Raw genomic sequence first — 26536 nt, forward strand, 5'->3', positions numbered from 1 at the left:
ATGTCCACAGTATGTGTCCATGCTCAGCCTGCCAGTTGACTCCCTGAAAGCAATACAAATTGAAGATAACAGAAAGACAACATCCTGTCAGTCCCACAACACTACTACATCAATCTTAGTGCAATGAAAAATTATGCATTTCTCTGCCTAGATTATAGATATCACATATTAGATGGATGAAATACTATAGTCACCATTGCGTTTTTAATATTTTGTCCATCCTTATTATCAATGAGGGTCTACACAACTACATACATGAAACGTCTCTCGTTATTGCTGTGCTATTTATTAGTATCTATGCACATAAAGTGTGCGTGAATGAAAATAATTATGACTAAATGAAAGAAACTGAAGGCTGGCTGGCAGTGGGTTGTTTTTCCCTCGAGTTGGCATCAGCAACTAGCTCGAGCAGAGCCCCCACGAGCGGTTAGCCCAAACTGTGAGCGTCGTAGACGTTCTCGTACTAGTTTGGATTGTTTTGCAGCTGGTTTGACCTGGAAATTGACAATGTGAGCTTGATAATATGAGCAATACAGCTCAGCAGCACCACAAACCACAGCCTCCTTCATGAAGGTATGATTTATTGCAGCGCTGTTGTATTAACAGTTTTAGATAAATATACCAAATAAACTGGAGGCTGAGTGTATATAGTCCTCACTTCTTATCTCACTTATCTCCTTTATTTTGGCTCTTCACTGCCTCTGAATAAACATAACAATGTGAAGTAATAAAAAATAGTCCCAACGATTAGATGCAAACCTTCCCAAAGTAAATAGTAAAAAAAAATAGTCCCAAAAATTAGATGCAAGATAAGATCATACTTAGAAAAATTGCAATACACATATCATTTAAGATGATGGATTACATTGGTCAATGGTGCAACATGTCTCAGAGTTCTGAAATCTTGGATCATTTGATTTCTTTGAGGGAAGGCCAACCGAGTTGTAGCTTCTGACTGTAGAAAATATATAACTCACTTTAAAGGGGAACACCACCCAAATGACGAATTCCAATGTTATTTCCATGGCCTAGGAAAGTTCAATCAATATTTGTGAGAGCTACTCTCTCAAAGCCAGAAACCAGAGAAGTAAATCTCAAACTTGTGATGTCATAGGGTATAAAGTCTGGAGATGCTCCATAGACAATGAATGGAAGTGTGATTTTTGTGGACCCACAGAATGATTGTTTTCTTTTTTATACCCAAATGAGCTTTATTACATTGTAGTGTTGACAGTTGTGAAACAGAAAATGTTCCCATATACTCAACATTCCCCTGGGTGCTCTCAGTGTCATCTATAATGTCTCGCCCTATTCATTGCAGTTCCACTCGTTATACACTATGACATCACAAGTTTGAGTTTTAGCACTCTAGTTTTTGGATTTGGGAGAGAGTTGTTCATGGTTACTAATATTTTTTGGACTGCCTGAGACAATACTGTAGGAATAACTGCGGTATGTTTTCTTTAGTGTATAATCACCTGAAAATAAGAATCGTTGTGTTTTTCGTCACCTTAGAATGAGCTTCTTACAGAGCGGGTCCCCTTCATGGTTCCCGGCCGCCATGTTTCTACTGTAGCCCAGAACGGATAAAGCAAACATTGTCTCTAAATACAGCCATTCTTGTTTTTGCGAGAAGTTTCAGTTGGTTGCAATCTGCAACCTCATCGCTAAATGCCGCCATATCCTACAGACTGCACCTTTAAACTTAGAACATACTGTAGGAATAACATGTATGAATTTTGAAAGTGGGCATAGTTCCCCTTTAAGGATGTTGCTAGAAATATTGCTCATGTGCAGTTCACCACCCACCCACTCATTTTAAAGTACAAAGTTTGACTCATTTTCAATATTATGTGTATCTTTATACGATTTAAAACGCACAGCCCATGGATACACCTGATTCTTTTATCTTCAAACCCTCTGGTTCATATCACGGTCATCGTCTGAGGAAGCACTGAGCGTACTTGTCTGCTTCACAACAGGAAGAGTGAAGAAAGACAGAGAAATGGAAAGATAGAATGGATATGGGGAGGACCGAGAAGAGACAGGGTGAAGCAAGGAGGACGGAACGGACCAATAACTCTTGCGAACATACCGTATACTGTATATGTCTCACAAACACACACACACACACACACACAGACACACATTATATGCACTCACACAACACACACAGACACACATTATATGCACTCACACAACACACATGCTTGGAGAGCTTGCTGAAAGAAACGAGACTGATAGATTGCTGATGAAAGTGTTTAGCCGAAAGAAGATGAGCTTGGACGAGGTTTAGTCTCCTGGAGCACATATGCTTTTCGTTACTGGCGCTCGGACCTGTCCTCTGAGCTGTCAGAGACTGGAAGAATCTGCATGTGAATGTGCATAACTGTCTGTCAGTGTATGTAAATATGCTTATGGTCTTGTTAGCACATGTGAACACACAAACACATAAATACTGAATATGTATCCTGACATTGGTTTGCGGACATACAGTATCTCAGCACACACAGACACACACCATAAGTTAAGTGTTAATTATTCAGACACTATGTGAAATATGCCATTTTCTTCTGTTCTTACCCACTTGTCTTTCCTCCCCTTCTCCTCAATCTATTATACGCTGAGTCTTAGTGTCAAGCTTTCAAGACCTTGGAAGCTGAACCGTCTGCAGTCAGAGCCACACCACCCCCACACTCAACTCAGCCCACCCAATATACACACAGCCATCACAGCTTGTTTGTTCACATCTGAAATGCCTGTTGCTTCCCAAACAATTTTTCTTGGATGATGTCACCAGAGGTTGTTAGCGTGTCCAATAATCTCAAGAATCATCTCAGGAATTAGAATGATATCGGAGTAAAGCAAGATAAAGATAAGGTCTTTATTAGTTTTTAGGGATGCACCGATTGCGAAATTCTGGGCTGATACCGATACAGATGTTTAAGATAACAATTTGGCCGATAGCCGATACCAATATTTTTGTTTATTTTGCTATTTATTCCCCTTTTGTGGCCAGGGAAACAAAGACCTCTTTGTTTTAAGAAGATAACTGAGCTGGTTTAAAGTCATTCAGCATTTCATTACACCATCTTTGAATGAGCACAAATTCAATTATACAAATTTATGAAGCAACCTTTAATATATCCTTCTTAATATATCCTTCTTTCACATGAAATTAATATATATATATATATTATTTTTTAAATAACTGCTTCAAAAGCCTTTTCAGCTGCTATACAACTACCTACTCAATGAGAATAATGTTTCAGTATTTACTGTATTCAAATGTAAATTAAATGTAAATGTAAGAAATATATATGGCGACCTATTGTAGCCTTTTTCATTTTTACTTTTTTATCCGTCCGAGAGAGCGACGCCATCTGCGATTGATTAACTAGTGGACTAGTATCGCCAGAACTCCGCCGGGGAGCAGATGAATACCTTCGCTCTGCTAGTGCAGCCTGAAGCCTCGTTGCAGGACTATGATGTGGCGACCCTGACGAGCCGCTGACACTGAACATCAGACACTGCCATCAGCAAATGTCATCTTATTTACTGATAGTCAACAAGGTGTATATCGATCAATAGTGATTTTCTGCCAATAAATCGCTGCATCCCTATTAGTTTTTATTGGTGTCTATTCAGTCACACATGCCACACATTACAGTTTCTAACTGTGGTGTTTTCCCCCACACTGAACCGATACTTTCACTATGACTCAATAACAGCTCGCCAGCCATTACCCAGTCTGTTCTGTGTCATGTTTGCATTGTAGTTCTCTGGTGAGCATGTTACCACCATTGTAATTTATTTCCATGTTCACTGTGTTAGTTGATGAGCCATCCCTTGGCATGCTCTCACAACCTCTCCCCTGCTCAGTTTGCCAACAGGTCTGGAGCACTATCGTCCATCTGGCAGTACAGCATAAGTGTTGTTTACGTAGTGATGAAGAAAGCGTACATGAAGACATATCACCGGTTGAATGACCCTGTTGTAGTTATTGGTAGAAGTGGACCAAAGTCTGGTAAATCGGAGGGCCTGTTTTTTGGATTTGTGGCTGAGTAAGTATTGCAATGATGTTTTGAGTTAGCAGAGGAGCTGAGAGTTTCATTTACAGTAGATGTTTTGTTATGCAAGTATAGTATTGTGTAGTATATTTTATGTGTTCCACACTGGGCGAGTAGCTGTAGCTGATCAAAATTTGCAGCATAAGTGAGAGAAGGGAACATATTTACATTCATGGCACGGCAATGTTAGAAACATTGTTTATGATGATTGATTCACACAGAGCTTACAGTATGTCTGAGCTGAAGAGTAATGCAGGGCATTACGATGTAATAGGGCTGTGTATTGGCAAGAATCTGGCAATACGATACATATCATGATACAGGGGTAATGATTCAGTATATAAGGCGATATGTTGAGATTTTTTTTAATTTAATTTTAGGAAATCTGTCTAATAGTATAAAAAACACACCAGAAATTAATGGATTGTTTGGACAGATGTTTGGACAGATGTTTTCTAGTTTCATATCATGCCAGTATCACTCTGGTTGCACTTTAGCTTTTAAGCTGAGCCCGCTACAACCTCTGAAACATCAAATAGCAACCAGGAACATCAGATTTTTGAGGTTAATTAAAAATCGATACTGTGTTTTGGAGCATCAATTCAGTACCACAACACATAATATGGTGATACTCAAGTGTATTGATATTTTCTTACAACCCTACAATGTAAAGTATTGCCTTAACTTGTCATTCAACTTAAAGCAATACTTGAATGCAGTATGATTTTAAATAATCACTGCAACAGGTGTCTTTAGTAAGTCATTTACAGTATTCTTGAATTATTATATCCCCGCGTGTAACACTTTCGTTTCTGGAGCAGAACTCGAAAACTATTTAACTTAAGAACTTCAAATTTGGTATGATGGTTGATAGTGTGGTCTAGTTGGGCATTCTGGGGGTAAGAAGTCCAGGGTGCCCAAATATTTAGAATTTTTTTCCATAACGGAAAAACCTTTGGACCTGCTTTAGTAGTGGTCAAGCAGTGAGCGATGTTATGTGAGCCATGCTCACTTTTGCCTTGTTTCTTTTAGTAAATCTTGTCTTCCCAGTCCAGTTTTAGTGTATTTTGCCATTTTAGTGTATTTTGAAATGATGTGAGTTACTGACATCTCACCTCAGGGGATTTCTGGATTTCTCAATACTCTGACTCAAAACTAGACCCAGAGCTGGACTAAATTACTTGTGGAGAATGAGGGCTTTTTACATGACTTCAGCTTTGGCCTTCTACAGTATGTATCCTGATGTGTTAGCAGCCCATGTTGCAATACCTCTACATACATGCAATGTACAATTTGGTAAGCTTTTCCACTGTCAATGACGATTTATCACTCACTTGTTTTCCTTTGTAGAGCATCCCATATGTGTGTCAGTGAGATGCCTCAGATGGCTGCACACTGATCATAGCCTGTATAATGACTTTGGAATTGCTTTTGAAGCTTACTCAATGAATCTAACATCAGTGTTTCAATGTGCACGTTTTGAGTCGAGCCGACCTGTTGGACACTACTCTCAACCCTGAGTTGTCAGAAAAGTATTCAGTAGAGTAGCAGTTAGATGCATATGTGGACCATCTGGAAGAGGAAACACGCTTGGCCAACTTTACATACCATGGCTATGGATGTGTTTGTTGACTGTTTTTCTCTACTTATGCATTATTTGCACAATTGAACTTCTCTAGTCACGGAACATACTTATTAGAAATGAGCAGTTTTTTGAAATTGGATTCTCTAAGTGCACACATACTCTGTGAACTACTGTATGTACTCTAACGCTTACAGTATGTTTCTGCCTTGTCCGCATGGCTTTACAGTACATGCTGTGAATGTGTGTGCCAAGCTAAAATGGGCGATGGTATGAGCTTTGGGTTAGGGATACTCTTCAGACAGACTCAGTGTTGGCAGCGCAACTGTGACATTCCTTTAAAAGTGCATAAAAATTAGAACAGCAGAGGCTCTCAACTCTCACAGAAACTGGTCGTGTTTGGTCGACTTGAAAGCTTATAGCATAGCTTGTTCTGCTCCGTATGACTTGCAGCATAAACAATGACATCACAAACTCAGTGGATATGGTTTAACGCATGGCGTACAAATGAACACAGTTTGAATTAAGGGACAGCAGTAATGGCCCTCGGACAGATGTGTTTGAAATAAAGCATGTGTGTGTGGAGGTGAGGGACTCACAAGGACTCAGGCTGGTGAGGTCAGGCAGCCACAGACGTCACTGGGCAAAGCAGCCTACGGTAGTTTGGCACGGTGGCAGTGCTTGTAATCCACATGATGTGTAATGGTTAGAGTTAACGTTAATTTGGAGCCATTTGTAGGACGCCTCAGAGATGATGTGTGTGTGTTCGGATGCCAAAATGTGTGGGTTGGTGAGACCCTCCAAAATTGTTTCATCATTGTAAGGGCTTACAACATAACAAAACAGAGCACACGGTCTTCTTTAGTATGATGTAATTGTACCCTATAAAAATGACCACCCATATCAACAATGGCTACACTGATTTTGATCTGGACGCTGCCCCAAAAGCAAAGACATTAGTAAATGAGAACATTAGACCTTTCCCTGTTTGTCTGTAGGAGCCCTGACAGTTGTGCACTTGGGGTCATCTGGCAAAAAGGGAGGCTGAGGCTTTGGGACCTCTCATTGATAGTGTCAATGACTCCATGGAAAAGGAAAGCGAAAACAATAAAAGGCTTGCCGCCAAAGTCGGCTGGCTCCCACCAGCCAGAGAGGGAGAGAGTTTGTGTGTAGCAGTGTGACTTTGTGAATGCTTAATTAGTCCAACATGCGACCAGTCCAGCTTCTCACAGCTCGGTGCCCGTGATTGACAGCACAGAGAACCTGGAAGTGACAAGGAGCAGGGGAGGTCACAGGAGAGGGAGGGTGTAGAGGAAGCAAGGGGAGCTTGAATGTGTCCACTTGTCTCACGCGATCTGGAATCACTACAACACCTCGCATCATTCGGCTTGATCCAGCTTGTCCTGCGTCACCTCGTAAGAATGCAATCCATCCACCAACTTGGAAGTGGAACAGTGTGATAATTTGATACTGATAAAAATATGGTGTCATGACAGTGAAGGACATAATGATGGTCTTTGCTTTCAAAGTGAAAATATATATGGGGCCACAGCCGAAGAACAGGATCTTCCTGTCAATCACAGTAAAACGATGATTCTCTGGGGACCTCCAGGGAGCCTTTGAAGAGATCATGAAGATATTCATCCCATTACGTGCTATTGCAGCATTTGCACTGCTGTAGCACGCCTCTGAGCTTCTTGCAACTATCCTGTACACTTTGTGTGTTTTAGGTTTGTACAGTAAATCCAGTGTTTAGCTAAAGACTCACAATTTGTCATTCCCTTCTGCCATTTTTCACATTGACACTGGTTATTAAAGAGACATATGAGTTGTAATTGTGTCCCCAGGCTTTTCAGCAAACAAGCATTTGTTCTTAGACTGTTCGCTTGATTAAATATGAGCTAAAACAAAGAAAACGCTGAGAAACAAGTCCCAAAAATGTCCTGGACATTCCAGAGCTCCAGCTCCGAAGTCTGCTTTCCATGGGTCTGCCGTCAGTTACGGTGGATCTCTGCCATGGAATTCTTTGCTCTCTTAAATTAAACCCTTACCAGGCCCAGCTGGTTCACAAAGTAGGGAGAGGGGGAGAAGGGGAGGAGATGGAAAGGAGCAGGCAAATCCATCTTTCACTTCTCACGTTTGGCTTCCTCTGGCTGCTGCTATTAACACCACACGTCTGGTCGGCGTAACCCCTCGCACAACTTTTGGAGAGGAAAGAGCGAGAGAAAAGAGTTGGAGAACCGGGGAGAACAAGAGAAAGAGGCTGAGGGCCGAAGACAATGTTTTGATTAATGTCTCTTGTATTCCTCTGGTTCTGAAACGGAGGATTACCTTACCTAACCCCAATGGAGCATAAAGCAAGACGGTTCAGTTTTGAGATTGAAACCAGATACTTCGGTTCACACTGGCTCCCATCCATCACTTGTACTGGACCGGAGTTTGAGAACATGACTGATCACTGAAAGAACTAACCATGCCGTCTGGCCAGTTTTATCCCAGTGTCAGTCTTCACTTTGAATACCAATGTACAAGACATGGTAGAGCAATGAATATGGCAGCCCGTCCCTCGTCACATTTTCATTCCTCTAAAAACTAGACTCCTTCTTTGTCAGAGAACGTCTAGACTTGCGTTTACTCGTGTACCCACACTGGGATCATTCTTAAGCCAACCGCCACAAATGAATCACCACTGTTGGATGATGCTCAAATACTGTATTCACTGCCACACCGTCAAAAAAATTTCACCTCAACAACCTGCAGGTGCGCTTGTCACTGCACAGCTGTGAGCCAGTGGTCTTTTTCTGAATGGAAACTGGCTAGTAAACCTTGTGTCTGTCGCACTTTTCTTTTAGAAATCTAAACGGAGGAAACTATGATGCATTGCCGTTCTGCATCACTTACCTTCCAATCTCCCTGGCCCTGAGTCCTCCCTCCTGTGTAGTATTGGGTTTCTGCCCCCCCATCTTCTACTCAGGGTGTTGACCTTTTGTAGGGTTCCTTTGTCCAAGGTTTGAAGGCAGTTGGGGTTTCATGTGGTCTCTCTGGCTTCTTATTATCCTTTGAGGGTCACAGAGAAAATAAGCCACCAAATGAGTGCACAGAAATCCTTCAGCTTGTCAGCAATAATCTAAATACTGGGAGCAGCACCAAAGAAAAACGATGATTTGATACCGGGGGTCATGGTGCAGACTTTCCATGTGTGTGGTTCATGACAACAAACAACATTGGTGTAGACTTCCAATAATGTGTGAGCTAAGACAGGTCTATTTGTGTGAGCTGACGTGCTGTAACAATAGCAGTCCAACAAAAGCATGCTTGTTTGAGCTGACAGGATGGCGTAAATATGGCTAAACAGAGAGCTTTTTGTGCAAAAACTCTCCCAAATATACATATATCAGTGGACGGATGCCAAACCGACAATGGTCCAGATTTTGTTAGCGTGTTCTCTCACTTTGACCCTGAAAAATACACGACCTCCGGGGTAGTATTTGTTACGTGAGAGCGTTTTATTTTCCCAGTGTCTAGTGATGTCAGAACTACATAGTGTAAAGTTTCTTCCTTGTCTAAACCTTGCGTCTGCCCAAGGCCTGCAATCATGGTCACACACGCAGACCCTCTCAGGCTGACTTCTGCGCGTCTGCGTCTTGTCTCCTGATCTCGAATCAGAGAGTTGAGCTCAACGTGGCAGGTGCTGGTCGACCCTGAGCGTGGCTGCCAGAGCCAGGTTGGGTCATGCACATGTGAGCACAGGTGGGCCAGATGATGGATGAATCAGCTAAGTCCTGCCTGTCTCCACTCTCTCCTCGTGTTTCTCTCCCACTGACACGCATAATCTCTGTTGTGCAGACTGTGCTGCATATTTCCATCACTCACAATGACAAACACATACACCTCGTGAGACAGTCTGTAGTCTGGAGGCTAGACCAGACGGTACAGTTTTAAAGGAACATTTCAAGCCAGACAGTTGTTTTAAGGGTTTTAGGCATCAGCAGTGTTCCATATGTCTCGTAACTATAGTTATTTTGTCCGTTTTCCTGTCCATTTTTATGGTAAGTGGAGCTCACTGATAAAAATGAGACAAATGAGACAGATTCCTCGCGTCAACTCAAGATACACTGGAAAAGGGAAAGCCCTAGACCCATCTGATTTATACAAGTATTGATTGCCGTTGTTATTACTTCGAGGTGTGTCTGGGGATGGTTGAGCAATCGAGGAGAATCGAGTTGAAAGTTGTGAAGGAGATGGATTAATGCGAGGACGCTTAGCTTAGCGTCTGAGCTCGCATTGCGTGCTCAGTGTGTGTGCCAAACCCTTGGCAAGGCCAGTGCCCACATTTGTTTTGACTAGGCTAGATCATGAAACTCCACACTTCCAACCTTCGGTCTCTCCCAGCACATTCCTCCTCCTCGTCAGTATCATTACCTGCACCCTGCAGATTCCTGGACTCCAAGCTCTCGCCCTCCAGTTTGATCCCCAGCCCACCCCCCCCACTCCCCCTCTCCCTTGTTCAGCTTGTTTCCCATGCTTAGTTGCTCTCACCCTGGATTTTTTGGCTTACAAGTATTGATGAAAACAAGTTTCTTGATGGACTAGCTTGCTGGCAGCGTTCAAATTTCCTCTTGTTTCAGAAACAGTCATTACTCCAACATGTTTATCTCTGATTGGGGAACTTGTTCACCTCGTAGCTCCTTTTAATACAACCCTGAGAAATACAGTTCTGAGAATCATGTGCCCGACATGTTTTATAAACCATGCAGTCTCATATGTTAGCCGTAGGAAATGGGAATAACTCTTTGACAGTTATCTGGAAAGTTAAGTTCAACTTAATAAATCTAGATTTGAGTGATATACTATAGGCCTACTGTACATTGAGAAATATTACACTTGATTTATTAAATTTGTTATGTTTGGAGATGTCTGACAAATCAAAGGTAAACAATGTTGGGATGTATTAAATTACCTTTTTTTTACATTTTAATTTGAACATGTTTTTTTTACATGTCAGTCCTATAAGAAGGTGTCAGTTGGTTTTCACTTCTTTCGCTTCTAGTTCATACCAGCCACTAGACCCAAACAATACACGCCAATTTTAAGTCTTCTAATGACATTTAAACATGCCTAAATGTTCAAGTTTTAAGATTTATGACTGAGATTAAACATCATTTAGTTTAATTTTCTGTATGCATAATGTTTTAGGCTGTATCGTGGGTTCCACCTTCTCATTTGGGCTCATACTTTTAAGGATCTTCCTTTCTATGAGCGGGTGATGTGCATTTTATTTCCTTTCCCTTTTCCCATACTTTGTCCATTTCTCTATCTTTTTCTCACGTTTTTTGTTATGGTCAGTAAGCAGAAACACAAGCTGGGATATAACTTTCTTCCAAGTCAGGCCAAAAGTTTTTGCCGCCCATAGATTAGTTTGTGGCTTTTGGTCTCGGGCAGAAACAGACTGCTCCCTCCAGTGTTTAGAATACAGCATAACCAGATGATTTAACTGTTTTTTTATGTTTAGTCTATCATGTTTCTTATCAGTGGGAGTCAACTCTTTCCCCAGTGCCCAAGGTGCAGTCCTTGGCTTTAGAAACATAAATGTTTTCAATCAAACTTAATTAAGCACACATGATAGTGTGTCATATTTTATGTGCTTTATTTTTTTAAGTAGTACTTACAGGTCCTGGGAAATGTTTTGATAAAAAAAAGGAGTGATGGGTTATTTTTATTTAAGAGTAATTACTGCTAAATAAATCACTACTAACTCATTATAGCCACAGTGACGAAAGCTGTGCTTCTTTTCTTTGCCCTCATCTACAGTTCGTAGTACAGTAATTCTCACTCTGTTCCTTTCTCTCTACTCTACTGCCTCTCCATCTTTCCCATCCAGGTTATGGCAATCTAGGAGTTGGTCTTGGAGATGGAGGCCTGGGAGCCGGAAGCTATGGAGGAGGTGAGTTACTAACTGGAATTGGTGTGTATGAGCATTAAGTGTAACATTTATTTACAACATTATATTTTCTCTATAACAACATACATTTTAATCCTCACTCACCTTTGCCCCTGTTGTTTCATTTAGGTGGTTATGGTGGATATGGTGCCGGCACTGGGGGCTTTTTCCCAGGAGTTGGACAGAAGGCGGCTAAAAGAGGTACAGCAGATAGCAGAAAATGTCTGGATATAAATGTAACATCAGTTTCCTGTAAAGGGAATGATGACACCAGTTAATTGATGCCATGAATTGAATGATTGGTCTATTGATTGGTTGATATTTCCTCCCAAAGATATGTCCGTCAGATGGACAAACTTTTTCAAATCTGAGACCCAGGGTTACTTTTATAATGAGGTACTGCATTTAGCACAGGCTGTTTTCATACACTGTTCGTAGCTATACCTACGAAAAGTAATGCACTGTAATTTGTATATATCCCACGAAATCAATTCATATGTAATCGACGTAATTATGAACCATGAAGTATAAAGAGTGCTACACACGTGGGAGGCCGGGGTGGATGGGTGGGTCAAGAAACACCAGACTGTCGCCCAGGAGACTTGACTTCATACCCCGTGTGAAACCAGAAGTCAAGGTTCATTTATTTGTCAAGTAACTTCCGTAATTAAGTTACGCCACTTTCGTAGTTATTTTAACCCAAACAATGATCTTTTCCTGAACCTAACTAAGTAGTTTTAATGTGCTTTAACCTAACCAAGTTGTTTCCTGTGAAGTCGGAAGCTTATTTTGAAAAGACTGAAGCGGAAATTGGCACGTGCGTCACGTGTGACTGGACATTCATAAGTAAATGTATGAAAATGAGGAATACGTTTTCATAAGATATCATACAAACCGTGGTATGAGGATACGTTGTTTAGCATCACAGACTCTATGGCAGTCTCCTGGTACTTGTAATGGACTTCTGAGTGTATTTACACTTTGACAAATGGAAAGATGTTGATTAAGATGATCATATCATTTATAATATGTCAAAAACGACACATTTTTATTTCTTTTTATTTCTTATTATCTTTTGTTTATGGATGCTTCCATTGGACACAACAACATGTGAAGACATCACTTTTTCCCTTGACTTTTAAACAAACATTCCTTCACAAACTGTTCCCCTGTCTGTGCCGGGGGCCCAGTGGCTATGATGGAAACTGGAGGTCATTAAACATGATGATGTATTGATTGTTGGAAGGAGACACTGATCCTGTACCGCTTGTATTGAGTTGTTTGTTTTGATGGTTGCAGTGGTATTATGTGACTTTCTTCTCTGTTTCAACCTCTCAGTAAAAATGCCTCAGATTGCAGGGACCCAAGTTTGGTTCTTATATTTCTTGAGGTGAAAGATCCCCATAGAGGTAGATTGGAAATGGTGTCCTATTTAGAATTTACATTTAATATCTCTCCCTTATGTTAAACAACCTTTTTTGTTGTTTATTGCAAACTCCAACGCTTGAAAGTTCAAACTGGGGCTTGAGATATCCTGGTTCCTGGAGGGTTATTTCCTTATATTGACGAATACTACTGAAATTCTGGTTTCTGGTTTTCCTAACAACAGGTGCAGGAGGAGGCCCTCTGCTACCACATGGAGGTAAGCTGACTCTTGGCGTGCTCACAGACTACTGTACGAACTTGAACTGTGCTGTGTGATTTCTGATAGATCTGCATGCTTTCATGTTGTGAGAAAGCCAAAATGAATGTTTCGCATTAATGGTAACTCAATATGAAAAACACTGTTTGGCAAGTAAGTGTACTTTTTTATGGCGTATACCTGCAAACCATGGACTGTTTGAACTCCAGCTGATCCCAGCGTGACCTTAAAGTCTGCGCCGTACGAGGGGGGATAAAGGTGGAGTCTGTGCCGTGTATGTGCACATGATTTGCTTGAAATTAGGAAGGCTGATTAAGCATGGACTCTGGAGGGCCCAATCACGACCAGGACTGTTCTATGGCAAAGAGCCTACTCTTAAGTATTGGTTGGCAATGACAAAACTGCAGTCCCTAGAATCAGTCTGTGCTCTTTTCATGACTCTTGAAATAACAATTAATTCCTTTGAAAGAACACAGATAAAATAAAACACTCCCTTGCCAAACTTCTCCTCACCAAAGCTCCCAGGCCACATACTTACAGGCAGTGCGCAATGTCTGTCCGGCAAAGTTACTGAGAGTTTAAGATTAAAAATGTAAAATAAGAAAGTTTAAACAAACACACCAATGCGTTTTATCCTGCTGCCAAGCTCCCTAACAAGTGAAGCTGACAGCTCATTTCCTTCACAAGGGGATAGCCAAAGAAATGAGGCATTTGATGAGGCAAGGCAAATGCCATGCATGCTGGCTGCCTCTGCTGATTAGATTAAAACTCAGGCATGTTGCTTTTGATCACGGGGTGATGACAGACTAGTAGAGCCAGATTAGCTGCTCTCAATACCAATGGTCAGTCTATAAGGATCTGGCTACCTGCTGAAAAGGTCAAGTCTGGCACAAGCCACACACCTGCTCGTTACTCCTTTTCAGTATCACAGGGCCCTCTAGTGGCCACAGGATGTATAACTATAGAATACTTGCACTCTGATGTTCACAAATGTGTTAATGACTTTAACGTTCAACTTGAAATTGTATATTTATGTTTATGTCTGCACTGTGCTTGGTGCAGGAGGAGTTCCCGGAGGTACAGGAACTGGAGCCGCAGTGCCCGCTGGAGGCAAGACACACACAACACATCATTTTTTTAATGTCATTTTGCAGTTTATGTTTGTCACACTGTGATTTCTGCCCTCCCGAGGACTTGTAACACTGTTCGCATTCCCCTTAAATTTTTTACTGCTTTAGGAATTCTACATCTCATACCACAAATTGGCTCTTCGTCAGGCACAGTGGGATTGATTTCTCTGACGAAGAGCCACTTTAGGGTTCCAAACATAGTACTTTTCCTAATGTCATGAATCAAAGTGTTTTTAAAGAGAGCAGTTAACAGTGTTGAGAGTCCTTGGGAGGCAGGAATCACAGTTACAGAAAGATGTGTGTATGTTTTTCACGCTGTATATCTGTTCGATGAGCCAATTTCATCTTTTTTTTTCAGTACCTGTTATTCCTCAGACAGGCCTTCCAGGAGGGGGTGGTGGTGTTGGTGCTGGAAAGAAAGCTGCCAAAGTGCCAGGTTTTGTAGACTCAACAATAAACTCAAAAGGCTGAAGGCAGACAGGATGCAGTTCACTAGGCAGCAGAGCCACATGAGAATAGTTTTTTTCCATTACATGTGGCAGATGTTTGATGTGTTTGGGATTTAAAAATATGCTAATTATTGCACTTTAAATAAGGCAGAGTTGATCCAATGTGCTTTACAGAGCAAGGACAAAATAGAACAAAAGAACCATACATACATATATAAAGGTGTGTGGGTGTATCTACAGTATAATTACTATATTCTTGTTATATGTTGTTGTATGTTTTCCTAAGGAAATCTTCTTTAAGTATCACAACATTATCTCTCCTGTGCTAGTAAGAGGCTATGAAAAGAATGGCTAATAGTTTTAAAAATCCAACATCCAATATTATGATCTCTCTTCATGAATATATGATATAAACAGCTGAGACATCATAAAAATGAGCCCATGAAGTCAAACACAGCAGAACCTCTGTAGAAACAGTAAGCAGTTGCATCAACCACAGAATGATTACAGACAATAAATTAAACTAACAAGTAGCCTATTTTGTAAGATGCCAGCAGCACCCGCCTGGCTTTGCTGCATCCTGTCTGGCTCTTTTTGTGGTAGTGTTTTGTCACAATGATTTACAGGCATATCATTTTCCAGTTTAACATTATTATAAAAAATGCCTAAAACAACAGATTATTGCTGCTCATGCATGCCAGATCCCTCTCACATTTGTAATGTGGATGCAGAAGTTCAGTATTGTCCTCTCATTGGCTTTGGCAGGTGTGGGTGTGCCTGGACTTTACCAAGGTGGACTGGTGCCAGGACAAGGTTTGTCTCTTTCATAGATCAATCTCAGCCACTATTTGTCACTATTTGTCAAGTGTTCAACATGTAAATGGTCAATGCTTTTGCAAACAAGTACTGTCCAGGGATTTAATGAGGCTTTTCCTTTCGGGGTTGCTTATGGTTCCTGCAGGGTTTGGTGGACGTGGCGTGCTGCCTGGAGTGGCCACAGGAACTAACCTAAATGCCAAGTCAAGTAAGATTTAATTTTTCAGTCATGATTGTTGGCTGATTTTGAATTTCTTTCATTGCCATTGAATGCTGCTTGTATTTTTATTTTTGAACACTATTTCCCTGCCTTTCTTTTAAACAAAATAAAAACATGGGGAATACAGAACTTCTACAAAGATTAAACAATAGATATATACTTATATTACTTATATCATTCTCTCTCTCTCTATATATATATATATATATACATAAATATATATACTAGAACATTTTAACCCGAAAAGCCCAGTCTGTTGTGATTGGTCAGCTGTCCCAGTCTGTTGTGATTGGTCAGCTGTCCCAGTCTGTTGTGATTGGTCAACTGAAAAAAACTCTTCGGACTCCGCTCCAACTCCGCTCTAACTAGCTTTGTTTGAGGGTGTGCCAAACTAGCCGCTAGGCAGGTATTATGCAAATATGTAACTTGGTGACATCACCACATTACAGAAGAAAAGGCGGGACTTCAAGCGAGGTGTTTCAGGGAGTTCAGAAGCAGTGTTTCTGTGGGGGAGAATAACTCCTTTTGGCCTGGACTTTGGGCTTCGAAACTTTGCAGACTTTTATATGCAGAAAAAACGATATAACACACTAAAGGAAAGGGAAAAGCACAAAAGCATAATAGATCTCCTTTAAAAGTAGCCGCCGTTGTCAAAGAACATTATATATCCAAAAATGTTATTGGTCTGTATGCATCTTATCCAAAGAGTAATCCTGCTGGACCACAATGGTACGAGGTCTATTTAGTATCAAGGCCAGTGTTTTTTTCATTGATGAAACTCTGTTTTGTATTTACATTCAAACAATGATCTTCTTTCATCTGAGTGTCTGATTGGATTATGTGATTCATCTTATGCAGTTGGAGGGGGAGGACAAGGAGGTCAAGGACCAGGTAACTTTATGATTATTGCTGTATCTAAGCAAATATATTTGTAGTTTAGCCAGTATTATTGGTCTTGGCTGATCAGGAGTTAATTGTATTTCTTGTGTCACAGGAGGCCGTGGGTATGGTGGGCCGATGCAGCCAGGAGTTTTCCATGGATACCCTCTCAAATCACCCCAAGTGCAAGGTGTGATCTGAATCTATACAGTAACTGTGTTATTCAGAAGTTGCATCCTTCTGTTCATATGATTATGATGATGATATGTTCACAGCGACTATTTGAACTTTGTCGATGTTACAGTTCTTTTTTCTCCAGCATACAGACAGTCTTACTCGCCTTATGGTCTGATAACCAATGGGCACTTCTATGGGTACCGTGCTAAGATTTATGGTATTTATTTGTTCCACTTGTCAACTTTCTGGTGGCCCTAAAAGCAGACCATTGCCTCCATTACCTGCTTTGTAGAGATTCTCACAGCAGTGCTACTAGGCTCTTAGTTCTGCAGTGGATGAGACAATCCACGCTGCTATTAAACTTTGCCGCAACAGTTTAAGCTTGCCAACTCACCCGTGTCCATCAGGGAGCTGCAAAATCCCATTAATGAAAGGATGACTGAATTTATTTGAAAAGATTTATTTAAGGGCTCTTCGCAGGGAAGGGTGTCTTGTATTACCTCGTAGAATTACGATTTCTAAGGGAATTATGATTTCTTTCTTACTTTTCTCTAATTTGTATCATTGTCCTCACATAATCACAGCCATATGATCACTGAAATGACAGTCTTGCCTTTAACATACTGTTATAGCTTATGTTTTTCCTATATTTGATGGGGTATTCAGGGTACAGGTGGTATGTTTTAGATGGCTTACATTATTTTCATATTTAGACATCTGAACAATCCGATATGCCGTACATTTATATATGAGGATTACTATCTAAACATGGGTTACCGTTTTTTATTGAATACTTACTAGTTATTTTTGAATAAGGGACTGTGTGATTGAGGCAAAACAAGCTAGCAGGAATTAGGAAAATTAATGATCCTACTTCACTGTCATCTATAGACTTTGTTATGGTTTTATTATTTTGTCATGCCAACCATGATTAAGTGAATGAATTAATGAATAACACAATTAATATGTGAGAGACTTTAGGGATCAACCAGAAATACATGATTTAAAAAATGCAGCAAACTAAGCTGTTACACAAACACACTAAAAAGCAAAATTCTGCCGCAGCAATGAACTACATGGCTTAAATCTTAACTTTTACTGGGAGTCACTAACCTCTTCAATGGTTAAATGTAGTTGTGAACAGCTGTTTTTGTATATTTTAAAGGAATGTGGGATTAATGACGTTAAAAACAATTACACTGCATTTTAAAATATTATTCATTTTATACATGTTATTTAAAGCTACTACAAGGAACTTTCCTTTTGTGTTGATTTTGGCGGTCCCTGTGGACAAATATGGTAGTGTTTCCAAGAGCCAGAGTCCCTTTAAAAAAAACTAATTTTACTGCAGAAGGGTCGGATAGTCTGCCCTGAGCAGACCTGCTTCTGGTTCTCCCGTGCCTCCCTTCCCTGCAGCGGGCCCAGCAATACAGCCTGGGCCTCCAGCAGCAGCAGAGCAGCGAGGTGAAGCTCTGCTCGTGGCCGGAGGAGGGGCCGCTGCTGTCGGGTTCCGCCTTCCGTCAGAGCTCCCACTGCAGGTTGAAGGCAGCAGCAAAGCCAGATGTGGTTCTGTCCACGGCGGTCTGGTCGCTGCTGGAGTCTGAGCTGAAGGACTTTTAGTGTCATCTGTTTTCGTGGGAATAACTATATAGAAATAGACAATATTCTCGCTGATGGTCTCGTTTGCTTATATAGCTCATATAGAGGCATCAGTGTTAAATTGAGACTGTATCGTAACCAGTTTAAAGTTCCTTATAGTAACTTTAAGTACTTGTGCACAGAATCATTGTGGCTTTTCATTCTCTCAAAGGTTGTTCTTTTCTCTTCAGGTGGCTATGGAGCAAAAGCTGGAGGTGGCAAACTACCTTTAGGTAAAAATATTTTTTTTAAATTTAATGTAAATATTTGGTATAATTGTGGCATCAGTTCAGTGAGTAATGATGTGTCACATTGCAATGTTTCAGGTTACGGCTTCGGCACTGGCGCTGGACTTCCAGGAGGAGTAGGGGGCGCTGGGTCAATTCCTGGATATCCTGTTGGAACCGGTGTGTGTATTTTACAAGTGTGGTGTTAATTGATATGGAGTAGAAAAATAGAAAAGACCAAGGAATACTTAATGTATTTGTTTTTTCTTTCTGCAGGAGTGGGGCCCGGGGGCATCTCACCTGCTCAGGCTAAAGCTGCCAAATATGGTAGTCCTCCACATTCATTACCAAGACAATGTTAATTTGATACAAGTTGTGTATAACCTCAGTACAGAACATATTAGTATCTTACTAAAGTCTGTGCTCTCTGCTGCAGGTGCTGGTGGTTTAGGAGGTTTAGGTGGCTATGGCGGTGCTGGTGCTGGTGGTGTTGGAGGTGGCACTGGCGGACTGTATCCAGGGCAGGTGCCAGGAGGTATAATATCCAGCACAAGACAGAAAAAAAAAAAAAAAAGTCTATAGCCATGTTAGCGGCCTCATGACTAAAAAGTTCATTCCACACCAGAAAACAGAATTGTTGGATGGTGGAAAATAAAAAGACATAGTTGCCAAACTTTCTGCCTGTATTTGATGGTTAAGAAGAGATAATGATGGTAGAAATGGAAAGAGAGAGTGGCCAGACATTTGACCGCAGTCTTCAGCCATACTCGAATCGAACCAGAGGTTTACATGTGATATCTTACATTATTTTCATATTTAGCCATCTAAAGAATCTGGTATGCTGTACATTTGTATATGAGGATTACTATCTAAACAAGGCTTGCCGATCGGTAATTTTTGAATAAGGGACATAATACAAAAAATGCTGCAAACTTAGCTGTTAACAAACACACTAAAATAATTCTGCTGTAGCAACAACATACATGGCATAAATCTTAACTTTTACTGGGACTAACTTACGTATTTCTTTTTCTTTCTGCAGGAGTGGGGGCCGGGGGCATCTCACCTGCTCAGGCTAAAGCTGCCAAATATGGTAGTTTACCACATTCATTACCAAGACAATGTTTTTCTATTAAGAAAAATATGATACAAGTTGTATAACATCAGTACAAAAGTTATTTGTATCTTACTAAAGTCTGTGCTCTCTGCTGCAGGTGCTGGTGGTTTAGGAGGTGTAGGTGGCTATGGCGGTGCTGGTGCTGGTGGTGTTGGAGGTGGTGGTGTTGGCGGTGGCACTGGTGGACTGTATCCAGGGCAGGTGCCAGGAGGTATAATATCTAGCAAAAACATAAAAAATAAAACAAAAATTCTATAGCCATGTTAGGGGCTACATGACTGAAAAGTTTACTGCATTCTTTTTGGGGGGTTTTCTATGTACTTTAGTTGTAAAAAATGTTATCCTATGCTTCTCTCGATTTTACAGCAGGATATGGAGCTGGGTCCAAGGCTGCTAAATATGGTGAGAAATTTCATATTTTCTGTATCATGGAAGAATATTTATAATTATTGACAATAATTATATATTGTCATCTTTTTTTCATTATCTATTCACCCATTCTGCACATAGCCGAAAAGCTATTACCTCACATATTACCTCAAGTTTAGTAAAAATCTCTCCATTTATATTGACCCGGAGGAGTACCAGGGGGAGTACCGGGAGGAGTACCAGGAGGAGTACCAGGAGGAGTACCATGGGGAGTACCGGGAGGAGTACCAGGAGGAGTACCAGGAGGAGTACCATGGGGAGTACCTGGAGGAGTACCAGGGGGAGTACCATGGGGAGTACCTGGGGGTGTACCAGGGGGAGTACCTGGAGGACTACCATGGGGAGTACCTGGGGGTGTCCCAGGAGGAGTACCAGGGAGGCTACCGGGAGGTGCACCAGTGTTTGGTGGATATTCACCAGCAGCCAAGGCCGCTAAATATGGTATTGTGTATAAATGTGCACTTTTTTCAACTTAACATTATGTTGCACGATGCGCTCTAAAATTGTCTTCACGAGTACAGAATACTTACTCTATGTGGAGTAAGTATTAGCTATAATTATGTTTTGTCTTGCCCTCCCTCGGCCATGCACACTGAAGGACTAGGACTCGGAGGCACAGGAGGACAATTAGGGACTGGCGGACTCGGAGGCACAGGAGGACAATTAGGGACAGGAGGACTCGGAGGCACAGGAGGACAATTAGGAACAGGAGGACTTGGAGGAGGCGGAGGATATTCTGCTGCTGCCAAAGCTGCTAAATATGGTATGGGACTTTTTTGTCAACTAAATATAAAATCCAATTCATTTCAGAAACGTATAAATTACATTATCATGTGCACTTTTTTCAACTTAACATTATGTTGCACGATGAGCTCTAAAATTGTCTTCACTAGTACAGAATACTTACTCTATGTGGAGTAAGTATTAGCTAAAATTATGTTTTGTCTTGCCCTCCCTTGGCCATGCACACTGAAGGACTAGGACAAGGAGGCACAGGAGGACAATATGGGACTGGCGGACTAGGAGGGACAGGAGGACAATTAGGAACAGGAGGACTCGGAGGCACAGGAGGACAATTAGGGACAGGAGGACTCGGAGGAGGTGGAGGATATTCTGCTGCTGCCAAAGCTGCTAAATATGGTATGGGACTTTTTTGTCAACTAAATATAAAATCCAATTAATTTCAGAAACATCATTATTTTGTTTTGCTTCTCTCAAGTCTCTTGCAAAAGAGATCCTAATCTCAATGACATTACCTGATTAAAGGTTATACACCAACTATATATACTACGCAGATGGAGAACTTGTTTCCATACAGCCAAATAAATCACTTAATTTTAAACCTTTTGCATCAAATAGTAATATTAGCATTATTTTTTACTACAAAAAGGATGACGAAATGTGATTTCGGTTGGACTCAAAGTCTGCAAATGTGAACGCGATCAGCTCTCAGCTAGAACAGATGGCTGACACTGTGGTCTCATCAAATGTTTATTTAAAGCAACTACAAGGAACTTTCGTTTTGTGTAGGTTTTGGTGGCCCCTGTGGACAAAAGCAGTAGTGTTTTCCCAGAATGAAGACTATATTTCCCATGAGCACCACCGCCTCATGTTGTAAAGTTTGTGATCTGGCTAGCGCGTGCATTTGGTTTGGAAGCGACTGAAAGAAAGACGCAACTTATTTTTTGATACTATTATTCCTTTTTTATCAGCTGTTTGTAGGATGCATATCGATTTACTAGGTTTTATTAGGTTTACTCCCTTCAGAGGTCTAGCCTCTCAACTTTATACAAACTACTGTCGATTGCGTGCATGTTGGTCATTATGCTCACAATCACAGAAAGCTTTGTGGCGTTTGCTTTGCTTGACAAATGCAGCTAATGTTAGCTATATTCAAATAATGTTAACCGAAGCGTTTGCTAGCTTTCTTTTAGCCACCAACGTAAATTCATATATTGATGTAAAACCATGTCTCGCAATGTATTTCATAAATAGAATAGATACAAACCAGTGTAGGAGGAACCAATTCAGATCAGTTTTGAATCATTTAAAATCCCACAATTCTCTCCATCTGTTGAAAGACCAAGGTTGACTCTTGTTTTTGCCCGTCTTCTATCACTGTCCTTTTTAGTTTTTTTTTGGTTCTTCTGTGAATCATTTTCTTTTTCTCTTTGCTGATTTTGACCCGTAAAAAATAAAATTCTCTAAAGACAAATCTCCTGCTTCCTTTTAACTGGCTAACGTACTACTCACTGCCTGACGTTGCCTGTGAAAATGTAAACATAGGCTCTTCTGGTCTGCGTGGCGTCTGATTTAATGGGTGACAGGCATTAAGAAAACTATGTAGAAATAGCCAATCTTTTAGCTGATGGACTTGTTTTCTTATATATGTCATATAGAGGCATCAGTATTAAATTGAGACTGTGTCATAACCAGTTAAAAACACCTATAGTCTACAGCAACACAGCTACACTAGGTTCTGTCACTGTACTCACAAACGCATGTTCTTCCTATTTGCTCCATATTAATTGCCATCAAACTCATTTAAATTGACTAGATGTAACCATGCAGCTAGTTTTACATGAAAACGCTCATTAGATAAACTTATTTTCCACAGGAGTAGGGGGACATGGAGGCACAGGAGGATTTGGAGGAACAGCCGGACTGGGAGGCACAGGAGGATTTGGAGGAACAGCCGGACAGGGAGGCACAGGAGGATTTGGAGGAACAGCAGGACTTGGGGGCACAGGAGGATTTGGAGGAACAGGAGGATACTCTGCTGCTGCCAAAGCTGCTAAATACGGTAATTATAGATTACTATTCTGAAATCTCAGAACTTGTTATGTGTTACCTGTGGGTGGATATGGATTCTTAGCATCCAGTGATGTGTGAGTCAGATAATACCAAAGGCCAGGTGGTAGGACATGACAGAAACCTGAAAGGCGCTGAAATTGAGTAAAGAGTGACCTCTATAGTAGATAAAACATGATAAAGTTCCCTCTAGGGTGTCCTTCCAGTGGAGAAAACATGGTGAAATGCCCTCTTGGTTGCCCCTACGGTAGATAAAACGTGATAAAGCGCCCTGTAGGGTGTCCTTACAGAAGAGAAACATATTAAAGTGCCCGCTAGGGTGCCCTTCCAGTGGAGAAAAAGAGATGCAGTGCACTAATGGGTGCCCTTAAAATGGAGAAAACGTGATGCAGGGCCATATAGGCTGCCCTACATGCTAGAAAAGTTTCTGTGCGCTGGTGTGCCATCACACGCAGCTGGTGCCCCTTTTATTTTTTTCGCCCCTGCCCCTCAGATAGTCTCAGTCGGCCACTGATCTGATCTGACATTGCTACCTTTGCCACCAACTCTACGGTCTTGACAATGTTCAAACCTGACCCCCTGCTACCTACCATTACAACTTACATAGAGTCTGCTTGATAACACTTTCAGATGCAAAGCCAGTGAAATAGAGGTGGTGTTGCATACATCTGCTTGTGTAGTATGCACAGGAAAAGAAGAAGGTTCACTTCATCAATTTGCTCTTAATTCTTGAAGGGCGGGTCCATTATTATTATAACTTCACAGTGATGTTCCTTATGTATTCAAATCTCCCAGTTTGGAGAAACAGACAGGACTACTGGCACGGAAGCAGAGCAATGTACTGCTGTGTGGCTGTGTGGACACCATGTTAGTAACACAAACAAACTAACCAATCGTTGCAGCGGTAGACCAGCAACTCCCGTGTTCTGAGAGGTAAAATGACTGTTTTTGTGAATGGAGTCTGGTCTGGTGGCTAAGAAGACCGCGATATAATGGCTTCAGTTCCCCATCAGAAAGGGCTGTCTGATTGCAAGTAAAGCGGTGAAACGATTCTAAATATAACATACACTTAACTGATATTGTTTTTTTAGGTGGCCAAAATACGTTTTTCTGCTGCTCCCGTCCACAGCCACTTTACCTTGCTGTCTGACAGCCGGGAAACTGAAGCCGTTATATCGCTCTCTTCAAAGCCACCAGACTACATTCACAAAAGCAGTAATTTTACCTCGCAGATCGCGGGAGTGTAGCCTACATACAACCCCACATCAAAAAATTCGAACTAACCCTTTCAGTTATTTCCAAACTCAGCACAGCTAACTCTGACTGAGCTAGTGCTAGCGTTCACGTTATTTATAACCTTATTGATTAGCTTTGATTAGCTTACTTTGGTAACCTACGGCTGAGAGGGTGTTTCCATTTGAAAAGAAATGGAACAGAACGCAGATGGACCTACACTTTAATTGTTCTTGATTGTTCTAAATACTCTGAATTCAAATGCCAGCAAACTCACTGAGAATCTACTTTGTTAAACGATACCACCAGCTTTACATGTAAATAAATATGTCTTTCACAGGACAAGGGGGACTGGGAGGAGCAGGAGGACTGGGAGCTGGAGGACTGGGAGCCGGAGGACTGGGAGCTGGAGGACTGGGAGCTGGAGGACTGGGAGCTGGAGGACTGGGAACTGGAGGATACTCTGCTGCTGCTAAAGCTGCTAAATATGGTAACTGGATTTCAATCTCTAGAAAAAAATATTGCAGACCAAAACCATTGCATTTTAAGTAGTATTTTAAGTGTGCATGATTACATGATTGACTTTTGCATTAAAGGTCAAGGTGGTGCAGGGGGAGTTCCAGGTGGTGGTGTAGGTGGAGGAGGAGTTCCCGGAAGAGTCCCTTTTTTCCCAGGATATGGATGTAAGCAAGCCCCACAGACCTTTGACCTACTCAAGTAATAAAAGAGATGTTTTATTAATTTGGTAAAATAAGATCACTTTTTAATCGAACCTTGTGGGCATGTTGTGTTGCAGCTTTGGCAGCCGGTGCTAAACCTCCTAAATATGGTGAGACTGTGATCTTTACCATTTGACACAGTGTAATGATTACCATGTCATAAGGTGTGGCCTGACTTATTTCTCTTATGCAGTGCTGATCTACTCACTGATTTTTATGAAAACACTATTACATAAATCCAATGTTACGAACAAGTTTTGGAAAATTGCACCTTAAATGCATTAATAGATGTAATTTGGTTGGCTAAAATGGTAGTGGCAGTAGCTTACAAATACATTCTGTTGATTGTAATCTTTCACCTGTAACAGTGTAAGAGAGATTAGTTCTTTATTCACTCCCCAACAGGAGTCCCAGGAGCAGGCTTAGGAGGAGGCGGAGTTCCAGCGGGAGCAGGACAGGTACTTCCTGGTGGTGGCGGCTATGGTGGTAAGTTGTTAAATTGATATATCAGTGTAGACAAAAATGATTTGTACAATGAAAGTGCTTTTGCTGTTTCCTTTATGATAATTCAATCTAATGAATTCTCAGTCACAAACATTTTGTTGCCTCCCGACAGGTTATGGAGCTGGTGCTGGAGTAGTACCAGGACAAGGAGTTGGACAATACTATGCTGCCGCAAAAGCTGCTAAATACGGTCGGTGAAGAGACACAAAAATACTACACATTCAGAGACATTTTCTTGTGAATTAACTCATTCTGATAAGAATGGTACAATTTTCAAATTGAATTAGGAGTTCCAGGAGGAGCTGGAGCAGGGTTAGGAACAGGAGGACTGGGAGGAACAGGAGTACAGGGAGGAGCAGGAGGAGTTCCTGGTTTGGTACCAGGACAAGGAGCTGGACAATACTATGCTGCCGCAAAAGCTGCTAAATACGGTACAATAGATAAGCACACAAACACAAATATCACTCATTCAGAGACATTCAATGGTGTATAAATTAATTCTGATAGGAAATGTTGAATCCATTATCTCACTTTCTTTATCTTTTCCTTCTTGTTATTAACTTTTACTAACTAAACTAATCATGCAACCTGCTCTATTTCCCTTGATTAGGAGTTCCAGGAGGAGCTGGAGCAGGGTTAGGAACAGGAGGACTGGGAGGGACAGGAGCTCAGGGAGGAGCAGGATTAGTTCCTGGTTTTGTACCAGGACAAGGAGCTGGACAATACTATGCTGCCGCAAAAGCTGCTAAATACGGTATAATAAATAAGCACACAAATATCACACATTCAGTAATGTATAAGTTGATTCTTATAGGAACTGATATATTTAAATTATTATAGATATATTTTGTCTCTTTATCGTATCCTACTTTTTATTAGATTGGCGCATAAACTACACTCATTTTCTTGTATATAAACTGTGCCGTACTATTACAAATTAGGTAGGGCACAG

General features: G+C 41.1%; 1 protein-coding gene across 28 annotated transcripts in view; it reads left to right on the top strand.

The window, feature by feature from the left end:
• elna (elastin a) overlaps window positions 1-26536 on the top strand; it is a 60352-nt gene that overhangs the window by 17168 nt on the left and 16648 nt on the right. For 5 of the 28 annotated variants that reach the window (XM_037775133.1, XM_037775136.1, XM_037775140.1 and 2 more), the window contains exons 6-33: window positions 11534-11596; window positions 11723-11794; window positions 13203-13235; window positions 14298-14345; window positions 14724-14801; window positions 15580-15627; window positions 15776-15838; window positions 16709-16741; window positions 16845-16919; window positions 17034-17123; window positions 18736-18777; window positions 18871-18951; window positions 19048-19098; window positions 19208-19306; window positions 19814-19864; window positions 19986-20099; window positions 20255-20290; window positions 20588-20758; window positions 20916-21080; window positions 21293-21457; window positions 22935-23120; window positions 24702-24851; window positions 24958-25044; window positions 25158-25190; window positions 25486-25566; window positions 25697-25774; window positions 25872-26015; window positions 26195-26338. In XM_037775133.1, the coding sequence (XP_037631061.1) occupies window positions 11534-11596; window positions 11723-11794; window positions 13203-13235; window positions 14298-14345; window positions 14724-14801; window positions 15580-15627; window positions 15776-15838; window positions 16709-16741; window positions 16845-16919; window positions 17034-17123; window positions 18736-18777; window positions 18871-18951; window positions 19048-19098; window positions 19208-19306; window positions 19814-19864; window positions 19986-20099; window positions 20255-20290; window positions 20588-20758; window positions 20916-21080; window positions 21293-21457; window positions 22935-23120; window positions 24702-24851; window positions 24958-25044; window positions 25158-25190; window positions 25486-25566; window positions 25697-25774; window positions 25872-26015; window positions 26195-26338 (2481 nt within the window). The remainder of the gene's footprint in view (window positions 1-11533; window positions 11597-11722; window positions 11795-13202; window positions 13236-14297; window positions 14346-14723; window positions 14802-15579; window positions 15628-15775; window positions 15839-16708; window positions 16742-16844; window positions 16920-17033; window positions 17124-18735; window positions 18778-18870; window positions 18952-19047; window positions 19099-19207; window positions 19307-19813; window positions 19865-19985; window positions 20100-20254; window positions 20291-20587; window positions 20759-20915; window positions 21081-21292; window positions 21458-22934; window positions 23121-24701; window positions 24852-24957; window positions 25045-25157; window positions 25191-25485; window positions 25567-25696; window positions 25775-25871; window positions 26016-26194; window positions 26339-26536) is intronic. The other 23 variants (XM_037775139.1, XM_037775137.1, XM_037775150.1 and 20 more) reach the window with 23 other exon arrangements.

The sequence above is a fragment of the Sebastes umbrosus genome, chromosome 7, assembly GCF_015220745.1.
Source record: "Sebastes umbrosus isolate fSebUmb1 chromosome 7, fSebUmb1.pri, whole genome shotgun sequence".
Classification (NCBI taxonomy): domain Eukaryota; kingdom Metazoa; phylum Chordata; class Actinopteri; order Perciformes; family Sebastidae; genus Sebastes; species Sebastes umbrosus.